Source organism: Anopheles maculipalpis, chromosome 3RL, assembly GCF_943734695.1.
Source record: "Anopheles maculipalpis chromosome 3RL, idAnoMacuDA_375_x, whole genome shotgun sequence".
In the NCBI taxonomy this organism is placed as follows: domain Eukaryota; kingdom Metazoa; phylum Arthropoda; class Insecta; order Diptera; family Culicidae; genus Anopheles; species Anopheles maculipalpis.
Genome location: NC_064872.1, coordinates 91,471,367 through 91,491,297, shown reverse-complemented (window position 1 = coordinate 91,491,297; position 19,931 = coordinate 91,471,367). Strand labels below are relative to the sequence as shown.

The window sequence follows — 19,931 nt, the reverse complement described above, 5'->3', positions numbered from 1 at the left end:
ATGCTGATAGCGCACTTACTTTTATTTTTATTAAAACGTTAAACTCGACGGGAAGTGAAATTATCAAAAAGTTGGTACCGACCGTTAGATGAAGTTGGAGGATAAAGCAGGAATAGCAGTAGAGAAGCAAAAACGTCGACAGAGAAACATTTGTGGAATGCACTCGGAAAAACGTTCTGGGCAAAAATGTGTCCTTCTTGATGGTTGTCCGTACCGTATGGCGCACACGAGCCAGCCGCGAAATAAATTTACTTTCCCCAAGAAGAGAAACGTAAAAATTATGTGCTTGTGTGTGTGTACAAAAAACCACTGCATGGCACACGTGTAAGGGCCACAAATCAAGTGTTGGGTTCACTAATAAGTTGGCCGAAGGCACATCAGAAGATTAACCGTCTAACACAATGTGACATCTGGGAAAACTTCTTCAACTTTGAAATTATTTTACTTAGACAACCAGGTCACCAGGGATGACTGACCAGTCAGATAACAACTGACAATAGCATAGCATATTAAGTAGACATGTTTGTGTTACCAATTGTGTACCACCGTGGTGGTCCAAAACTTTTCAGCAAACCCAATCAGCAAACATGTAGTCATAGGACGATGGACAAGAACGCAAAGCGGAGCAGAAAACAAATTTCATCCCTAGTTTTCCATCTTTTCATCATGCAAGTGAAATTGAAATTGAATAAAAAAAACCGCGACCCACACTACGTAAAATGCCGATCGCGCCAAGAGACCAGGTAGTGGTGGTGGTGGAGAGGGCATGGAGTTCTGTGGAGGAAGTTTTCTGATTGAAAACATGTAAACATGGCCGCTGCTGGAGCTGGAGCTAGGAATGGACAACAGCCAGTGCGGTTACTTCGGCCCTCCATTTGTCCCAACCGCGAAAGGCAAAACACAAAAATAATAATCCAGGCCGATTTCAACTCGGTCAGTGCTCAATGTGCGTTAGTTGTATGAAAAGTTTTGTTTTACAACTGTCTTTTTTTTATTGCATTTGCAAAGAGGGATAGTCGGGTTGTGTGACCGATGCATTTCTCTATATCGCTCACTCTCGTCAAACCCCGCCTTTTTGCGTGACTTTTTCCGCTGTTTGATGGTGTTGTTTAGTATCGCTGATGATGCAAATCAAGGTGACAGAGCGAATAAAAACACGGTTCCATGCAGACAAACAAAAAAGTAAAAAAAACCCGACAGGGGAACTCAGTAGCGCTTATTAAAGCGGAGCATAAACCGTAAAGAAAAACGCACTCTGCTGCACTACACGCAACAGCAAGAGAGCGGAGCGGAAAAACAATCGAGTAGAGAGAAACAAGGTCAAACATAACTAAAAATTCAAGTACAAAAATTGAAATGCAAACGATGGACGATAGGCACAGATTGTGGAAGAAAAGAATCATTAAACTCACCGTAGGCCGAGGCTAGACAGCGACGACCGACGGAACCCTGGGAGCATTCACTGGTAACAATGCATTACCCACTTGACCGGAGTGGGATGAGGGGAGGAGAGCAGAGGAGTAAAGAAAACCACACGCAAAAGCAACCACAATAAGGGCTCGGCAAGAGCTAAACGGAAGCAAGTTAATGACGCTAGGAAGAAAGTGGCAGAAAGAAGTGTGCCAGCATAGTGTACTGCATATCGTATGCAGCTCCGGGAAGAATAAAGAGGAAAAGGCACAGTGTGTAAGGGAAGCGGTGAGAGGCAAAATACCGTACATGCACGTGAAACCTCTGTGTCACCATGCAAAGTGCATCGGTAAATGACAAAGTGCAGCATCGGACGGGGCAGAGAATGCTGGTCGTGCTGGAGCAGTTAGAGTGAGGAGTGTGCGTGTGTTACGGTCCGACCCTTCAGTGATTGCTGTCAGATGCAAAGTGCATTCCAGCTGTTGCAATGATGCACACGGTAAAAGGGGGGAGGGCGGCGGGGGGGGGGGGGTATACGCCTATATCGGCTTTCATGCACCGTGCAACTGGAGATGCTTGATGTAAGGCTGGGGACGAAACGGAAGTTGGTCACGTATTTATTTGCACTGCCTCGTGTCGGACACATCCTATTCGATGATGCGCTAATGGTGAGACGCAAGGCTGTGGTGCAGCCTCCTTCACTTCCGACGCGCAGGAAACGGGCGTGACAAGCAATCGGAATCGAAAACGATGTTGTGTGTGTGTGTGTGTGCAGCAGCAACAGCTCATCAAAGCTCTGACATCTATCGTACATTCGTGGTTCGAGTCATATTCTTCGGGAAAGATGATCATTACCGTCTTCAAGCCATTCTTACGTCAAGTGTGCTGGAAGCGATTGAGAAAGGGCTGCTAACCTCTTCTTCAAACTGGAAGAGAAATCCCATTCTTCATGGCACATCATAAATCGACATGTAAAGGCTCAAAATATTGAAATTTGATGCATTTGAAGGTACCGCGCTTGTTGTGGCAGACGAAGGCGTTGAATACGGGCTGCTAACGCTGTAATTATGACGGATAGATGTGACGTTGCTTGTCACAATGAATAAATCTCACGCAAAGGCGAGAGTTAAGTATTGTGACTCATGTATTGCTTTGGGTCGGTGGGCGAAATCAACCGATCCACGAATTAGGGGGAGATATATGCTCAAGAGTCTAACCCGCACGGAACCCGAACGTAACAAATTGATCATACAGAGCATCCGCTTTAAAAGACGTATTGCAGTCTGATACAAAAATCATCAACAATAAGCGTTTGAATACGGACATTTCTGACCTTAAAAATTAAATTTAAAATTGCATTTTGGTGTAAATTAAAGCTTTCCATCTTGATATACTTAAAAGACATATGCTCATCTCCATAAATGTCCCGAATGTCCATTAAGTGTTTGCTATGAATTCATCATCACAAAGCTACCAATGTTCACGTACGGTGCATCAAGACAATATTGTCATGTCGTCAAGAGTATCGCTCGTTCAACTAGTCCAAAAAAAGGCCAGACGAGCTGACGAGCTAAAAAAGAGAATAATCACCTTTTGTACGCTTTGAAAATTCTACAACCCACCGGACACCGATGTATAGCCGTACCACAATGAAAACATCATCGCTGTCGCTGTGGTTCGGAAGGAAACAGGATAAGACAATATAAACGTCAGACCGAAAAGCAAACATTGTTTATGCTGATGTGTGCGCAATTTGCATACGTTGGTAGTGGAGAAGAGCATTAGGGTACAGTGAAATGGGACAGAGGTAGGCGCATTGTTGCTACAGAGAGAAAGAATACGGACTCAGCAACAAATCATGAAATCGACAAGGGAAGTAGAAGCATAGTTCATTTTAAACCCTTTATGAGATAGCAAAGTATTGCTATTGAATAACCATCCATTTGCTTATGTCCACAGGAGTCTCTGTGACACATATTGCAAGCGTCACATCATGTCTTCATCCGGACATTGAAGGGTTAGTTTCACTGCAATCCCGCCAAACCTTGCCAACGGTTGGGGACTTGTTCGGCTCGGCGGCGGTGTCAGCATTTTTTCGCTTCACTGCGAATGTCGAATGTCCAGCGTTGGGAAGAATCAGGTCAGCCGTAACGTTTATGACCACCATCACCACGCCGCTAAGAAACGAAACCAACACGGGTTGGGAAAACGGGTTGTTAAACCACGTTCTAGGCACTGGTGAGCGCAATCTTTGTTGCAGGACGATCGCCATTAGCGAATGTTTTGCGATCCTCCTGTCTGTCTGTCCTCCGTGTAGTAGCAAATAGCAGGAAAACAGTAAATAGAACAACAGCACGCACCGCAGCTCATGCATCTCTTCGGCTAGAGGAGCAAAGGGGTACCGCATTGGTCGGCCGCCGACACAAACATGGTGCTAAATGGTGTGCTTAAATGTTGCTCCAACGGACACGACCTCTCCTCGTTGCTTCTCGCACTCCCCCCCCAATGCCTCTGGTTGGCAGTTCTCCAAAGTCGCAAAACTTCGGCATGACGTACGTTAGCATTCATTATTTATGTGCGAAAATGTGAATCTGCTCTCTCTTCCCGGTGATCGATGATGGAATTCATTCTCTTTCGATGCTGCTACATCTGGTTAACTTTATCCATGCTTAAGAAGGTAATTCGTTCTACCAAACCACCAACCATAGGGAAGAACCGACCTAGTTTTAAGATATCGAAGACACTATGCAATCTCGGCTGATCGGAACAGCGTACCACAGACCATTGAGAGATCTTCTTGGGGGACCTTTTCTCGTGTTCACTCTGAACGCAAAGGTAAACGAACTTCGTCAACGCGCACTTCACATGTGTGTGTGTGTCCTCCCACTCTCCAATACGCGTCTGTTGACATAACGCCAAAACGATGACGTACACTTTGGTGTGAAGAGGCGTCTCCATCGCGGTGCACAATATTGCATACACACGTGCAGCGCGTGCAGCGCGTAAAACGTGGAATGCAGTTTTCGCGAACGCCGGATGGACGATACTTCACGATTAATTAACGCGCAACGCGATGGTTTCATTTTAAGCAAATCAGTTCACCAGCCACCAGTGTTCTTTAGACGCTTATTAGAGAAGGGATTTATCGTATCGTACGCTTGCGAAGAGTAAGAAGCATGAATCTCATTAAATTTGATTGGTTCTTACTTACACACTTCGCAAGCGAATCATCATCGTCCCTTACTGCCGGGATAAATATATTGCAAAAGTAGAATCTCATGTAGAAAGGAGAGCTCGATCCTACGTCTTTCGCCTCCACGCTGAAGAATGAACTTCACACATCAATAAATGTCTACTTAAAATAAAGTAAGCGCAGCATATTGAACCGTTTTCCTGGCAAAGATAAACGATTGCTTGAAATCGATTCTACGGTAAAATGAAATTACCAAATTGAACACTCACATCACAGCCAATGATTAAGTGATGAATTTACTTCCATTTCAATGCATTCCCCCATGCTTCCCCCATATACACATTCTCATTCCAAAGGTCCACCTTTTGGCCTGTTATACGTTGCGATTACACGTCGTTGGTTCCATGTACCGGGAACTTTAAGTGGTTAATAGAAAGCGAATTCAAAAAGATCCACCCTCCACCATTCCCTTTTTGTAGCCTTTTAACACAGCATTCTAGCGCATAAACCCATTTCCGAATATGCTGTGGATGCGATGCTCTCGAAATGGAATCGCAAACAAAAGAGCTACGAGCATTACTACTCTTGTTGTTCACCCATTGCGAACCACTTGTATGCAACAGCGCGAACGGGCACCACACCAAACATCGAACGCGAAAGCGAAAAAGCGCGCGCGGCAAATAAATGTGGTACCCGGGACGTGCTATGTGCGCCCCAACTCTGGTACCAAAGGTTTTTTGCATTCTCACCTGCAACACACTGGGACTACGTACGCGTACGTTCCAATAGCGTACAGAACGATTCTAGCCCTTTTTCTGCTTTTGTGACAACAGCGCACGGCGATAGGAAATGCATATTGGAAATCGAATAAAAATGGGCAAGTCTTTCTATTCTCTTCTCGTCAGCTTTTTTTTTTATTAATCTTCATGTGCCTCTGCTGTGTACGACAGCTGCATACGGAATGGAAATGCGTATCCGCACACCATTGTTTGCTTCGTGAGGGGATATGCTGGATTGGGAGTGGGTAAGTGTTGTTAGCTTCCGGAGTTTGGCCCGAGGCTCTCGGTCTAAGCCCTCTTTCGGTTAGTGCTGTACCGGGAAAGACAATTAGTCGGAGGTCCAGGTGTGTCGTGCGAAGCAGGAAAGGAATGTGGCACCATGGTCGACCCCAAGCACTCCTATGTGCACCTGGTGTGCAGCATAAAGAGTGCAGCTGCATTTTGCAATCAATTTCCTATTTTTATTGCTTGATCGGTTCGCGCTTCTGGTGGCGGGAATGATGGTGAGATAGTCTCCGAATCCGAAAATGGGTAAATGGTATCTGCACTGTCTGCGGAATTGTCGTCCCGTGTTAGGCTTTCTATGGCTTATGCTGCTTATGCAGGGGCTTTATTATTCATGGCCCCATCGGTGGGCAATCATGCTATCGATATTGGTCTATCGCTAGATTCGACGGGCTCGATAGGTCGTATGGTCAGGCGTGTACACACAGACACACACGTAGCGGTGCCCGGTTCAATGGACTCCCCGTAGAGAGGGAGTGGTTCTGGAATGATTTGACCATACCGGGACGCTATGGTAAAATAGCCATCCATAGCTGGACCTTTGTGTGGTCTTCTGGACGTTGTTATGGCTAACGATAATGCATTACCGTGCTGACCCGTGTGCCGAGAATCATATAAGCTGCGTGAATAATCAAATTTCAAGCTCAACTACACAGAACACGGAACATGCTGCTCTATGACCACCAGCAGCTCAGCGACGTGCCGTACCGATAAGTAGTTTGCTGGTATGTTACAGCAAATTATGGTAAATTCCAAATGATTAAACAATGTATTACTGGTTAGAGCAAACTCAGCTCTATTTCTCGTTGAGCCAAACAGGCTCTGGAATATGTTTTATTCGAGCATTAGAAGAAGAACTCTACGTTTGATATAAACTACTCAAAGAGTACTTCTTAACATTCGTATCAGATCAAACCCCACTTGCTGTTGGAGCGTTAGGAGAACAAAAAGATTTATTGCTTGGCCAATTCTAGCTCAAATGTCCTCTCTGGGATGCCATTAACAAATTATCGTCCCACTTGAAATGATTGCTGCATGTACATCTTAATGCCCCATTTAACGAGCCGAGCTCCATCAAACTTTCTTCCTCGGATGGGAGTTATCCTTTTGCCCTTGCCAATAACAAATGGACGGCTATTTTCCGGTTGTCCAAGATCTTCAACCCGATAACAGATACGGAGAATTATGCAGTGAATATCTCCACAACGGAAACAAAACACACAAAGCAACCTACAGGTCCTTTCGGAACTTTCACTCGGAAAGAATTTGCGCAACAGTCGTCCCCGTCTCCCGGCCGTCCCGATACACCGATGACCGATGGGCAAGATGCAGCAATTCAATCATAGATAAGAGTTGACCATCAAAAACAAGGCTGCGTGCAAGGCAGGAGGAACGCAAAGGTGACGCTCCGATCGACTAATTTGGCATCCGAACGGGCTTCAATAGTGCCAATCTGTTTCTCCCTTCGCCTTAGGGCGGTTTGTTGGACTTAGCGTTGCGAGCGAAAGCCGTCACAGGCAGCGGAGAGATATTAAAAAAGGGAACCTGTTCAATTTTCGAAAGTCATTCGCGTGGTCCTGATTTATCCATTTTCGGCCGCATCAGCGTGCAAGTTTAACGTCCGCACGTTCACACGCGCCATTCTTGCATTCTGACCAACCCCCCGGGACCCCCGGGACCAAATCGGCAATGAACTTGGACTGGCGTGTGCATGGTTTGGCATGGTGCTTTGACGTTGAAGGATTAGATCGCTGCCATCACCGGTTATGACACCCAGATGATATCGCTGTCGCTCCCTCGCTCTATTCGCGATCTGTCATCAAAGAAAGCGCGATTTGATCTGCTGAAAATGGTGAAAGCTAACACCAAACATTACACAAAGATCCCGGGCGATCTCAGGTGGCACCGGTGTATACCATTGAGCCATGGCCTTCTTTAGAAGTTGTGTGAGCTTTCCAAAGGAACTAAACTGCAGCCCCCCACATCACCACGTCGGATTGGCACGATTTGGAAAAGAAAACTGGAAACCAAACCAAGGAGAGGGAGGGACGGAGGTTGTCGTTTAGTGCGAAAATGGCAATACGCGAATATGCACAACACCCAGGCGGCACTGTGTGACAGCTCCCAACGTACGGAACAAAGAAAACCTTCCATCTTGCTGACTGTGTGGACACGTACGGGTGGAGAGAGCCTACTGCCATAGTTTGGCTTTTGCGTAAAAGGAGAGATATCCACTTCCACTAGCTCCCAGCCGTTGGGACAGGCTTGCGCCAACCTAACTCCAAAGTCCAAAACCAGCACTGAGTGTAAGAGTGTGCACGCGGATGTGTTGGAGTTCTGAGAAATGCATGTACCACAGCCTCCTCCACCATTATCAAGCGGATAGACCATTACACCACTCAACACAAGAGTCGGGTGCAACCAAACGAAAGACACCAAACCCAAACGCAATGTACATATGCGGTGCAAAGCTGGTAAAGCTGCAATAACGGCCAGCAAATGGTGAATTATATTCCACTCTTCCATTTATACATTCACCTTCACTCCGCTCGGTAAGCCAACCAACCACCCCCGGTCCTGTATTGAAGGGCCTGGCAAACATCGCCACGAAGTGCCTCAGGATCTCAGGGCTCGATTCCCCGGTTTGCTCTTCGTACATTCGCGCTGCAAGATTCCTGTCTTGGGGTTTTTTTTTTCTTGCTTGCCGTGACGCGTGTGTGTATATTGGAACTGTTGGACGGGGAGCTTTTGAGTGAAATGGTTGCAAAAGTTGTATGTTAGGACTTATGCTTTCGCACAGTTTCGTCGCTGTTGTCGTGGCGGTCCCTCATGCACAGAGCCTTCCCCATTATGTAGTAGGGTGTTTGCGAGCATCGTGTCGCTTGCCATGGGATGCTAATGCGCCCTTCCTGTGTGAGTGTGTGTGTGGAGGTGAGTCATGAATTTTTAACTTGCCATGTTTGTGATAACCTCACATGCGGATATTGCAAACGTTCTGGGGCATGCTTTTTTAAGAGTTTGAAAGCATTCCCGCGCCTGTTGGTGGCTGACGAAGTTGCCAAAAAATACCACACACATGCAGCTATTATGATGGTGGTGGTACACACGGTTGACCTAGCGGGGCGGTGACGCTAAATCAACGCACAACGCACGGAGGTTCAAATAGCTTAACTTCCGCCGTAAAGTTTTAAAGCGGAAGAAAAATAAGGTAACGAAAGAAATAGAATTGCGAAATAGCATTCTTGAGTCGTTCGGAAAGAAGGAAGTTTGTAAATAATCTTCTCGCTTTGTATGTAGGTGCGTGTTTGACTGCCTGTGACCCCCTTCTACCACTGCAAACACTTTATACTCTGTGGAAGTAGGATGATTCCAGACGAGAGGGAAGGTTGCAAGAGCTGCCAAAAATGTGTCCTATTCTTCTCGAGAAGGTTAAATCAAAATCCCTTTTGGATGTGACCAAATAAAGACTCTGTACCGTCTCGGCAGTGGATCCTTGGTAAACTCGATTGATAAATCCAGCCGGTATTGGTTCCGCTTTTCGGTGAAAAAAATCCCTTTTAGCTCGCGGCCCTTCCCAAACGATCAGATACAAGTAGGGCTGACAAGAAACTCGGTTCCGCCGTTATTCGCAATCCTCGGAGTTCTCAGCAACTAACGAAGATGCCTTGACATTGAAACAAACGGTAGTTACGCCTTTCCCGAAGTTGTTTGATTCCCTCTCCTTCTACTGTTCTGCGGCCAAGTGTGTACTTTGAGCTCCGTGCCCTTGTGCTCTCCATCTCTGGGATGGAGGGTAGCCGGAAACGAACGCGACACGCGATGAAGCCCACGGTTAACGTTGCACTAGCAACACAGACGATAGTTCTGATAGCAACGAGGGAACCAGGGGACGACATGCACAGAGAGAATGGGGCCATGCCGTGAAGGCATTAAAAACGGGATCTCCCTGCCCACACCATATTTGCTATTTTGTGCTGCTTGCACTTGGTCTGTTGTTCTGCAATAATGGTGCATGGGCTCGGTAGGTAACTTGGCCAGCAAAACGGTAGCGTAGTAACTGATGCAGAACAACACCGTTGCTGTTGAACAAAGTGGTGCAAAGAACTCGACACACTGCACACTTACAAGCGTTGCAAAGTTTGAAGCTGAATCGAATTTTTTTGAGCACTTAATTTAGAGGAAAACGTGTCACTCTACATAAACTCATTTTATCACACCGAGATTGAGGTTTAGTTTTGTTTCTTTTACTACTTATTCTTTTAAAGGGTATTTTTAGAGCCGAGCTTTTGTGCTACAAGTGCTCATTAATGCGACAGCATGTTACCCAACATGATTCAAAGAGCCATTTGCAGAATAGTGTAACATGCTGTAAACCATTCTTCCAAAGCATCGTAGTACCCCCTGCCCTCTTCGGCGGTTGAGCGGCCTCACAGTACTACAGTGAACCTGTTTTTCATCTCTAGAACGGACCAAAAAAAAAAAAACGGCTGGTTTCATCCATCTGACATCGAAGGGAACAACGGTGAAGAAAAATGTGTAATTGGGGTACTCGAAAGGAACAAGGGCGGGAAAGCTCTCGGTGTGGAAAAGGAGCAGAAGAAAACAGGGAAGCGAAAAAGCGTCAAGCGAAGCGTGACAACGAGATATGTTTTGGTTCCTTCTCGGTCGCTCGTTCGTGTTTGCTGGATTGCTTGCTGATGGCTGGCCTTTCATTCGCACAAAAAGGCACAAAACTTGGGTCCTCCCCCTCTCTTCTCCCCATCGGAACGCAATCTGGAACGGGGCAAACCCTACTCGGCCCACCCTTTACCCATGCGCAGGCGAGGCACCCGGAAAGAACTCCACTCACTACACACAGATGCTGAATCGAAGCGCAACGGTTCCGTTATCGAGTAGCAGCCTGTGTGCCCCCATCTAGTTGGGGGGTGAAGAGAGGGTGTAGAGGGACAAAGTTGGGTGAAGAAGAAAAGAAAAAACGATTCTCCCCGGTAGCTTCTTCCCCATGCTATACGGATTGGACCTGACGTTATTACGTGACTAGCGTCGTATGGTTCGTGACTACTGGACTCCATCTACTGTATATATTGTACATAGTGAGGAAATAAAACACAACAGGCCACCGTTTGCGGTGTGCAACGAGCGATTAGGGAAGGGGTGGAGATGACGGGGAGGAATATACGATACGACCCGAAATTGGCCACCGAACGGGCCAGCGGACTTATTCGGAGTCATCAGAGAGAAAGAATCCATTCGGTTGAGATAGCACCTAATCACGTGAAGGCAACAACAGCAACAGTGCCGCGCGGTCCGGCCTCTTGCGCCAGAGGCCTTATCATTATCGAAGCCCAACCGACCAGGAGAAAAGTGCACATTTCATAATAATAGGTTATAAATTTCTTCCAATAAAACGACAATCCCCGTCCAATCAACGTCAAAGCCGGAGGGGAATGATGGACACGCCATGGTACGGCACGGGACGGAGTGGGTGAAGAGAAACGGACAGAAAGCAGCACCAGACGTATATTACAGGACGTCCGAGAATGATAATGCTCCCAAAACAGAGAAAAGGATGCTCTTTTCATAGCTCGTTCGCTTTGTTTTGGCGAGCCGGCATAGCTTCAAGCGGGGTGGGTGTTGGGAGGGGGGCACTGTTGACAATGAGAACGATGGAGGCATATTGTTATTATCGTTATGAACCGCAATGGTGTCCACCATTCCACGGCGACCATCAACGGTAACGGTAAAATGGGAAAACTGGAAGCATAAAATTGTCACCAAACTGACAGCTGCAACATAGAGCGGACATAGGGACATGCGGCACATACTACGGTGCCGCACATCTGAGATAAAGCACTTGGGAGAAGGGCATCTGATGCAGTTCGCCCACCATCCCCCGCCCTAGCCTGGGTAGTATAGGTCCTTTTATTGCGTACTTTCAAAGTTGTATGAAGTGTTCTCGCAGGTTCATCGTATATGACACAAAGCCGGCTAATACTATGGTCAGTGCCGCTGTTGTACTGTTCCGTAGATTGCTTTTTTTGTTGCTGTTGTTTCGGTTGCGGAAAAAGAGTATTGTGAGCTGATCAGTGGATCGATTGGATGCTTTGTGAATTTCCAGCACGGTTATTAATCACCGTATATGTATCCGATGTGCATCCATTTTATCTCCGATCAATGTACACACGCTGCTCCACGTGACTCTCTTTATCTTAAGCAAAACAAAGCGCACGGTTACTTGCGACCACTGTGCAACATTCCTTTCCGTGCTGCGGAACCGGCAACTCAGCACCAGCATGGATGGTGACCGTTTGACGGATGACATTCCTGTCGCCATTTCCTTCAGGGCGATGGGCAACTAATCAATTGTGAGTTAATGCTACTAGGGCCATTTGACAATATCGGCGAAATGCAGGAGCACGCGAGATGCAGCGGGAATACCTTCTGTATAGTACACCACAAAGCACAATTAGAGACGATCGTTATCGGTGCATTAGATTTAATGGATTTCTTTATCTCTTCCCAATGGCGAGCGATTCAAACTACTCCATCTCATCTGTAAGTGAATGAGTCTCGTGCTCTGTTCATTTCTTTCTTTCTATGGTCGGCATTACGGCGTTAGGAATGTGCCCTCCCATCATCATCCGTGTAGCATCGTGTCCCGCTCCGGGAGACCAGTGCCGCATGTCTTTGAAATGTGCGACGACTTATCCCCATCACATGCCCACCCATATCGGGAATGATTAAGGGCCATGAGTTGACTGTTTCTGGGCCTCCGGTTCGGTCGGGTCACGCTGGGTCGTCGCCAATGCTCAACCGTTCCCGTTTTATTTTCGTGGTCAATTCGTGCCCATTTGATCAATTGAAACGATCGCGTTTTTTTTACGATCGAACGGTTTGCATTTTAAGTGCCCTACGCATCGTGAAGCAATGGACAGTGTGTGTATGTGTATGTGTCGCAAAAGAATTAAAGGTAAACCGAACAGCCCTTCTGTTTGGGTAGAAAGAATGGTACGATCAGTTGGTAACGCGATCGTAATGGGCGCAAATGAATTGAAAAAGAAGTGCCTCCACAACCGGTCTCGGTTGAGGATGGGTCGAGATGAGGCCAGGGCTGTAATTGCCCTACTTGCGGGTTCGTCGCACCAGCCGAGTTGCACTTCTCTCATCGTTTTCCGCGCTTGCATCATGGACGCGAAATGCAACTGCTGCTAAACTGTCACACAAATTATGATACAGAGCACAACGGCTTAATGGCGTGTTCTAGTGCTGGAATGGTTGTTTTTGTTACGGCACACAATTTCCAGCGCTGGGAACGAACGAGGTCACATCTCTTCTATCGCTCGCAATCAAAAGCCCCTTTTTTGTCAGGGAAATGGTGTGCGCCTTCATCGTCCCCAAAAACTGAAGACACTTTGCTACAGGCACTCGGAATTGGAATGGAAATGTTGTTTTTTTTTTTGGTTTTGGGAGGTTTTTGTTTCCTCTCATCCCCAAAAATCCCATTTGCAGCATTGTATCATGCATGTTGGAAAATTTATCTGCGATACCTTCCTCTTCAACATACTGCATCCGAATCGTTGCATTCCACTAGAGCTGGACATAAATTAATAAACAGCCAGCAGAGAGAAAAGCATTGTAGCGTAAGATTTTTTTTTCGGTAGAAAAAGAAACACCAGACCGGACGAAATAATTCGTTTTCAGTTTTTCGATGCATGACTGCTGCCGATGTTTCCCTCCGTTGGCAAGGGGAAAAGGTTGATTTACCCGCTGTGCTTTATTTATCTGTCCAATAGTTTTAATTTTCTTTTTGCTTTACGAAAGAGAACAGGCGAAATGAAAATGTAAAATATTTTACAAAATATAAATAAAGAAAAGTGACATCGAAAAACTGGAGCTTTCATTTTATGGACGCACCCTTCCGATGTTCCGTGCCAATGCTGATGCTGCTGCTTTGCCACGGTCAATTAGCAGTCGGCTAAAGTTGGAGTGCGCTCTTCTGGTATTGTGATACCCCTCGAAATAATTCGTTAGTGTTTAATTGGCTCATCTTTCTCCTTGCTCAATTCTCAATTCAGGGAGGGAGATGGCTTTTTGTACTTTTATTTTGGGTGTTTGTACCAATCAATCTACAACAGCACACCACGGACGATCTGTGCTGGCTTGTGTCCAGCTTGCACTGTACGAGAATGGCACAATATACAACCCAGAATCGAATAAATATACCAGCAATTATAAATGCAAAATACATAAATGGTTTGTCGTCTGGAGGGGCGTCAATGGCAGTGACGGCAATCTCGAATCGAGTCCTCTATTCCCCATTGAACCGAAAGTAGCGACCCCATTCGCTCTATCGGTCGTTTTTCATTGACACACCTCCGCACCGGTTCCACACCACCAGGAACCAGAACATTCTGACAACCAAGATGCAATGGTTATATTCCGGATTACGGCCCATGGATTGAGGGCAGGCCAGGGCCATCTGGCTGTGTGAAGAAATGGACCGTACAACCGCCGGGGTGGTCTCAAGGGCGCCAAGGGCGTTGTGCAAATAAATCCATTGTAATCATTCTAGAGCTGTGTTAGAGCTGTGAACCCCTGAAAGGACCACAGCTAAAACCTTACCAAGTTCGTGATACACAGTCCGCTAACTGCATCAGCACCGGGCCACAACTTCCCGTCCAAAAACCAGTTCTAGCACGCTCAATGGCGCGAATGCAGCGATCGATCTGCATTTTAAAACGGCTCGGTACGCCCTAACCTCTAAGGAATTTTGAATTCCGGGACCCAAACCCCGGTGGTACACGTCGAATGTCCGGGTGTGTTCGGAGCGCAAACTCGACCGCATGACACCCACCAACCGGGAAGGTCAGCAGCATCGTCACCCTGCGAGATTGGTGCCTACGGATATTGAGATCGAGTTAATGATGTTAAAAAAAAGGATAGATTAGAGTGGGTTGGGTCACGCCATCACCATCATCGAATGATCAATAGTTTTGGCGTTGGGTTCACGGCACCAGCGCCTGGAACGGACGCGTTATAAACGCAATTAAGCTTATAAAGAGCCAAGATTGGCTCGGGATCCACGCCAAACACTTCCAAGAAACAATCCCAATCGGGATGGGGAACCCTTTCCACAAATGCTAATGAGAGAAAGCGTCGAGAGTAACCGAATATGGTGGGGATTGGGAAGTCTCCGGTGTAAGGGAACATCGAATGTAAGAATGAAAAGCACGTCAGACTTCCCTACTGATGCAAGAACTATCCTACCCGAAACGTTGAAACGTGAACTCTTGAACCGTCGATAAAAATAACTGCAAACCGAACATCATATCCCTCATATGGAGGCTGCTTCTAATGGTAACCTCCCATAACCCTTCAAGTCCATCACACACATACACACGAAAAGCGAGATCTTGAGCAAGATGGACCCCGACCCGACTCGTGTGACCTGCGAGATGGTTTGTCCCACCATCATCGACTCAAGTTTATGGATACGAGTTTACGATAGTCGTGCATAAAAGCGCTTTCCTCGAGCATTTTGCTACTATCTATAAGCTGTGCGAAAGAGGACGACAACCCACTGAAGTATGCGATCGTGTAGACCGCATTTTTGCCGCAAGGAATTTTGTTGTGCACGAAAACTCGTCTCTTTTTTTGCATACGTGTGAGACACAACAACCAGTTGGGGTGGAGACGAGAATGTGAATTAATTCTAGCGTTAATCGGACTGTCTAATCATTTCCTCATACCAGCCTGGTATGAGTTGGATATCCAAGGGGATATCAGTTGAAGTCGAGTTGAAGAATCGATCAATTATAAGGGTGTGGCTTAACGAAAGTGGTTTAATTCTCACTCCATCGGCTACGCATTACAATGTTGAAGATTTTGTTAAAGTACTCACCTTTGCCTGAAATGTCAGTCCATTGCCGTAGAATGCTTGCTCTGGGTACAGCGGAACCCGGATGTCTTGATCATCCTTTACCAGATCGTAAGGTTGAGAAGGCATTTTGTTGATGTTGCTTCCGTTGTGTTGTATGCTGGGTGGATTCTTCTGCCTGGTTCACTTCACTTCGCACCAAAACTTTCTCGCGTTTCTCGACCAACCGAGAACCCTAGCTCTCGCAGTGGTACGGGGCTACGATTTTCAACGTTTCACTTGCAACTCACACATCCGTACACAATTCTATCATTAACCCCTTGCGCATCCAACACATCAAAACCACTTGCCAAGCTTCGCTTTCGGGGTTTCACTTACACTCTACACGCACACAACGGTGCACTTGGGAATGAGGCGCCCGTATCGTACCCACGCACACGCACAACCAGAGCTCTACCCTAGAATCATCCCAAAAAATCTCGCAAGCTTCCGATCAGGCCCAGATCTCCCCAACCTTAGGAGATTCTAGCTCCGCAACAGTCCAACACACTCTAATGCTGTCGTAATCGATGAACGCTGATGGGTGGCTGAAATGAATCAAACGAGAAAGAAACATCGTCAGTACTGCTTAGGAGAGGGAAGTCTAACGCGGTGGGACCCACTGAGGGACCGTAAATCGTTGAAGGGCAGCGTGTATGCAACGACAGCGAAGCCTCCGAACCGGGCAAGTGTGAACGAACTCGAGCTTCTCGCAGCTGACGAGCTGTGGCGGTACAACCAGGGCCAGGGCCAAACCAGGGAACCTATCTAATCAACAATGCGTGCGATGCCCGTACGACGAAGGGTTGAGCGATTGAGCGGCCCTTAGTCGGAGATGCAGCAAGCGTCAGTTTCGTTTCCTGTTTTCCTTTTTCGTCTTGATGCTCGATTTTTCCTAATCCGGTTTTTTTTTGCCGTCCCAGAACGGCAACCCGTCTAACGGGCTGCCGAGGCGCGCGACTGGTTCTTTCGTCAGCCAAGGTTTCCCATAGTTACCGTGCGGCGATTATGGCACAATTTATATGGCTACCGTCGCGTACGTCCACTCATCCCACCGTGGGGAACTGCCGTAGGGAATTGGGGAAGGATTCGTGCCCAAGTTTCGCTTGCAGACCTTGCCACACAAAATCTGCCATTGAAATTTTGACATAAAGAAATGCTTCGCATGACAACAGCGTGGTAGAAAAAATGGAAAGTGCCCGAAACGATGATAACGAGATTACAGAACTTTTCACTTAGTAAGTCAAAGCTTGGGCGAAGCCATGATGTCCTCCTTTTTTTTTTTTTTTTCTTTGGGATGCCGATTGTCGATATCGGGGAGGTCTGTCCTCCTCGCCCAGAAAGCAACGGGCAAATCCCACGTCACGATTATATCATAATATATGTGAGCGCACCTTATAACGAAACAGCGTATCCGTAAGGGATCTGCAGAGAGGTTAAGGGCCTCTGACTTCTTACCGCCTCAGCTGATTAAAGATCGGAACACTGGTCCGGGAAAGCACAGGGTGTAAGAAACGAACAAAAGAATGAAGCAATCATCCGTCGAATAAATTCTGTACGCTACGGCCCCAAACGGAACTGGGGCTGTACTTTGCCTCGCCACGAGCCGAGATGTATGCGTAAGGTACCTACGGCGGAGGCACATTGAGCCTGCCGCTCGAGGCGGTTAAAAGAGCTTACTCGTCTCGTTTTTCTTTCCCTTTGCGGTTTCTTCATAAGCCACATACATAGTGGCTGACTGAAAAGGCGCGCACACCGCATAAGCTTCGTAAGGATTAAGAACAATTTGTTCCGCGAAACGGTGCAGAGAAACCCTTTTTTACGAAGGTGGCTTCTTGCTAGCCGTGTGGATGCTTTGGTGCAACTGCACTCGTCGTGTGTTGCATACATGACCCAACAGAAGAACGGAAGAAGAAGTAGGCGAAGAACCAGGACGCCTTAACGCCGCCATTCCTGAGCGCGGGGTTATTGTAGGGACGGTCGTCTTGTAGCACATTCACGACGCAGCAGCAGCAACGGCACGTTAGGTTCGGGTCTTGTGTGAGAGTCGAATCGCGAGATAACGAACAGAAGACTTGAAGGAAAAAAACTGGATAAACCGGTTCTAAGCCACCCAGCCAGCGTCTTGGGCTGTGTATATCCGTCAGGGCACGGCGGGACTTCTTGGTGAAAAAGCGGGAACCAGCGTACACACGCACACGCTATATGTATTCTACCTCCTACAGTAACTTGCCGTACCTCCCTTCAACTTCCCTTGGGTACCATTCTCCCCCTTCATCCGGTTCATCAACCAAGGAAGGAAAGATGCTCCGCAAAAGCAGCTGAGACGGACAGGCTTGGTAGAATTATTTCGACCGATCGGGCGGGACCCCGTTTTTGACTGGAGTCTTCTCCACCTTCTTGAGGGCACATAGATGTTGCTCCCCGGCACATAGATCGTTCGTGTGGCTCCTCTTTCGTTCTCTTCTTCATCGTGACGCCCCAACTTCATAAATAGTTTCGATATGTTCTCTTCGGGTTTTTTTTCCTTCCGATCCTCGTTGGTTTTCTCACATCACCTCGTGTTTGTATGTTATTTTTACCACGTTGTTTCCATTTCTTTCGCTGACCGTTCGCTACAGGCACCATGATTTTGTATTATTTTTCCTCCATATTTTAGGTTTTCTACCTTCCAGACTAAAATATTCTTGTACCCAATGAATAAAGCTTTTTTTTAAATTGCTTTTTCGGTCTTGGATAATGCGTCACACCTCTCCCTGTGTGCATGGAGAAGACATGTACAAAAAACTACGTCTACCTTGAAGTGCAACAAAAAAAAAACGAGCAAAAAGTTAATCATCCATGAACCGCAAACCAATGTCCTCTCGCACATTCTCGCAAAACTTGTAGTCCTGTAGGCAATCATCTGATGATGCCCGTTGAGCTGTTATTCCACATGGAATGCTTGAAGACATACTAACATCACCCATTCACTGGTTCGCGCTGGAGGGGCTTCTTTGTTTACTGCTGCTTTCTGCTAGATCCCGACTGCTGCTAGTCCCCCAAATCCAAACGGTAAGAACTCGCGAGGCCAATCAGGCACGTACACTACATAAAATAGTTATGTGTGTGCCGCGGTTATCATTCTTTCCGTCTTTCCAAATCCCAACTGTGGGTAAAGCGGGCAATGAAATAAAAAAGGCCCGTATGTACCAACCCACGGACAAAAACACAACTCCAATGATTACTTGCGATGTTGGACCCTTCCGTCGCTAATGCTCTTCGTAACTGGAGAAGCGCTAAGTTGTGGTCAAAGTTCTTGGTGGCCGGCTGCACGTTCGATCTCACGAGAGCTATAAGGGAAAGCAGGCGGTTTTTTTCCATTCTTTTGGTTTGGGTAAATCGGTAGAAACTGTCCAAATGTACTGGGACTTAACTGGACGCTGTAGATCTTGTAACCACTCCGAAGGCAGACGTCTCGGGGGCAATAACAGGATGCATAGCCGTCCGCCTTCGGATCGACCTTAACGAATACGCACACTCAAGCACCGAATTTTGGGGATTCGAGTCGACCAATCCCAGTACGCAACCGGAAGGCAGGTGGTTGTTACCTTCGATTTTCTTTTCGATGCGTTCTTCATTTTCGACCACTTTTCATTATTGTGTGTTTTTCTTTGCTGCATGCTTATGCTTTCCTTTTTCTTTCGCTTTTCGTCCCATCCCAGCATATTTCCAACCCCTTATTGCTTACAACTTTTTAAACGTCCAGCCCCAATCCGAACGAAACCTCCGTCGAAACGGAGCGAACTGAAGGCGTTCTTGGAGCTGCGTTCTGTCTGAACCTGAACCTGAAAACATGTCCCAACCCAGTGCCAACAACCTTTCACGATGAAAGAACAATTTTTCACAGCATCCACCGGGTGCTGCAGCTGCAGCTCGTCAGACGACTTGTTGAAGAGAAGAGACCATCGAACATCGGTTCGATTCTGGTTCGATTATTTGGTGGTCATTATTTTTGGTCGAACAATTTGGGGGCCAATTTAGGGATGAAAGAATAGCACCAGGCGAACCGAAAAATGCTCTTTTCTTAAAATGGTGAAGGAATCCGGAGGAATGAAATATTAATTCAAAGGAGTTACAACCATGGCAAGGGCATCCATTATGCGTTGTCAAAGTGTTGGCAGTACAAATGCAGCTTTGACTCGAGTGAAAAGGGAGTGTATTGAGATGTAATTGAATTTAACAATCATTTGAACGGCGGTTTCGAAGTTCACCGATCCCGTGACGTTTGGTATCATATTGATTATTTATTTAAACGATAAATTAGTCCAGCCCAGACCTATTTTCGATCGCATCCCGGTGCCTAGTA

The 19,931-nt window shown here is 46.8% G+C and overlaps 1 protein-coding gene across 2 annotated transcripts in view; it reads right to left on the bottom strand.

Annotated features, from left to right (window-relative positions):
- Positions 1-15,719, bottom strand: part of LOC126561414 (capon-like protein) — a 54,763-nt gene extending 39,044 nt beyond the window's left edge. For both annotated transcript variants that reach the window (XM_050217546.1, XM_050217545.1), the window contains exon 1: positions 15,569-15,719. In XM_050217546.1, coding sequence (XP_050073503.1) covers positions 15,569-15,673 — 105 coding nt within the window. In that variant the 5' untranslated portion in view covers positions 15,674-15,719. The remainder of the gene's footprint in view (positions 1-15,568) is intronic.
- Positions 15,720-19,931: the final 4,212 nt, after the last annotated feature.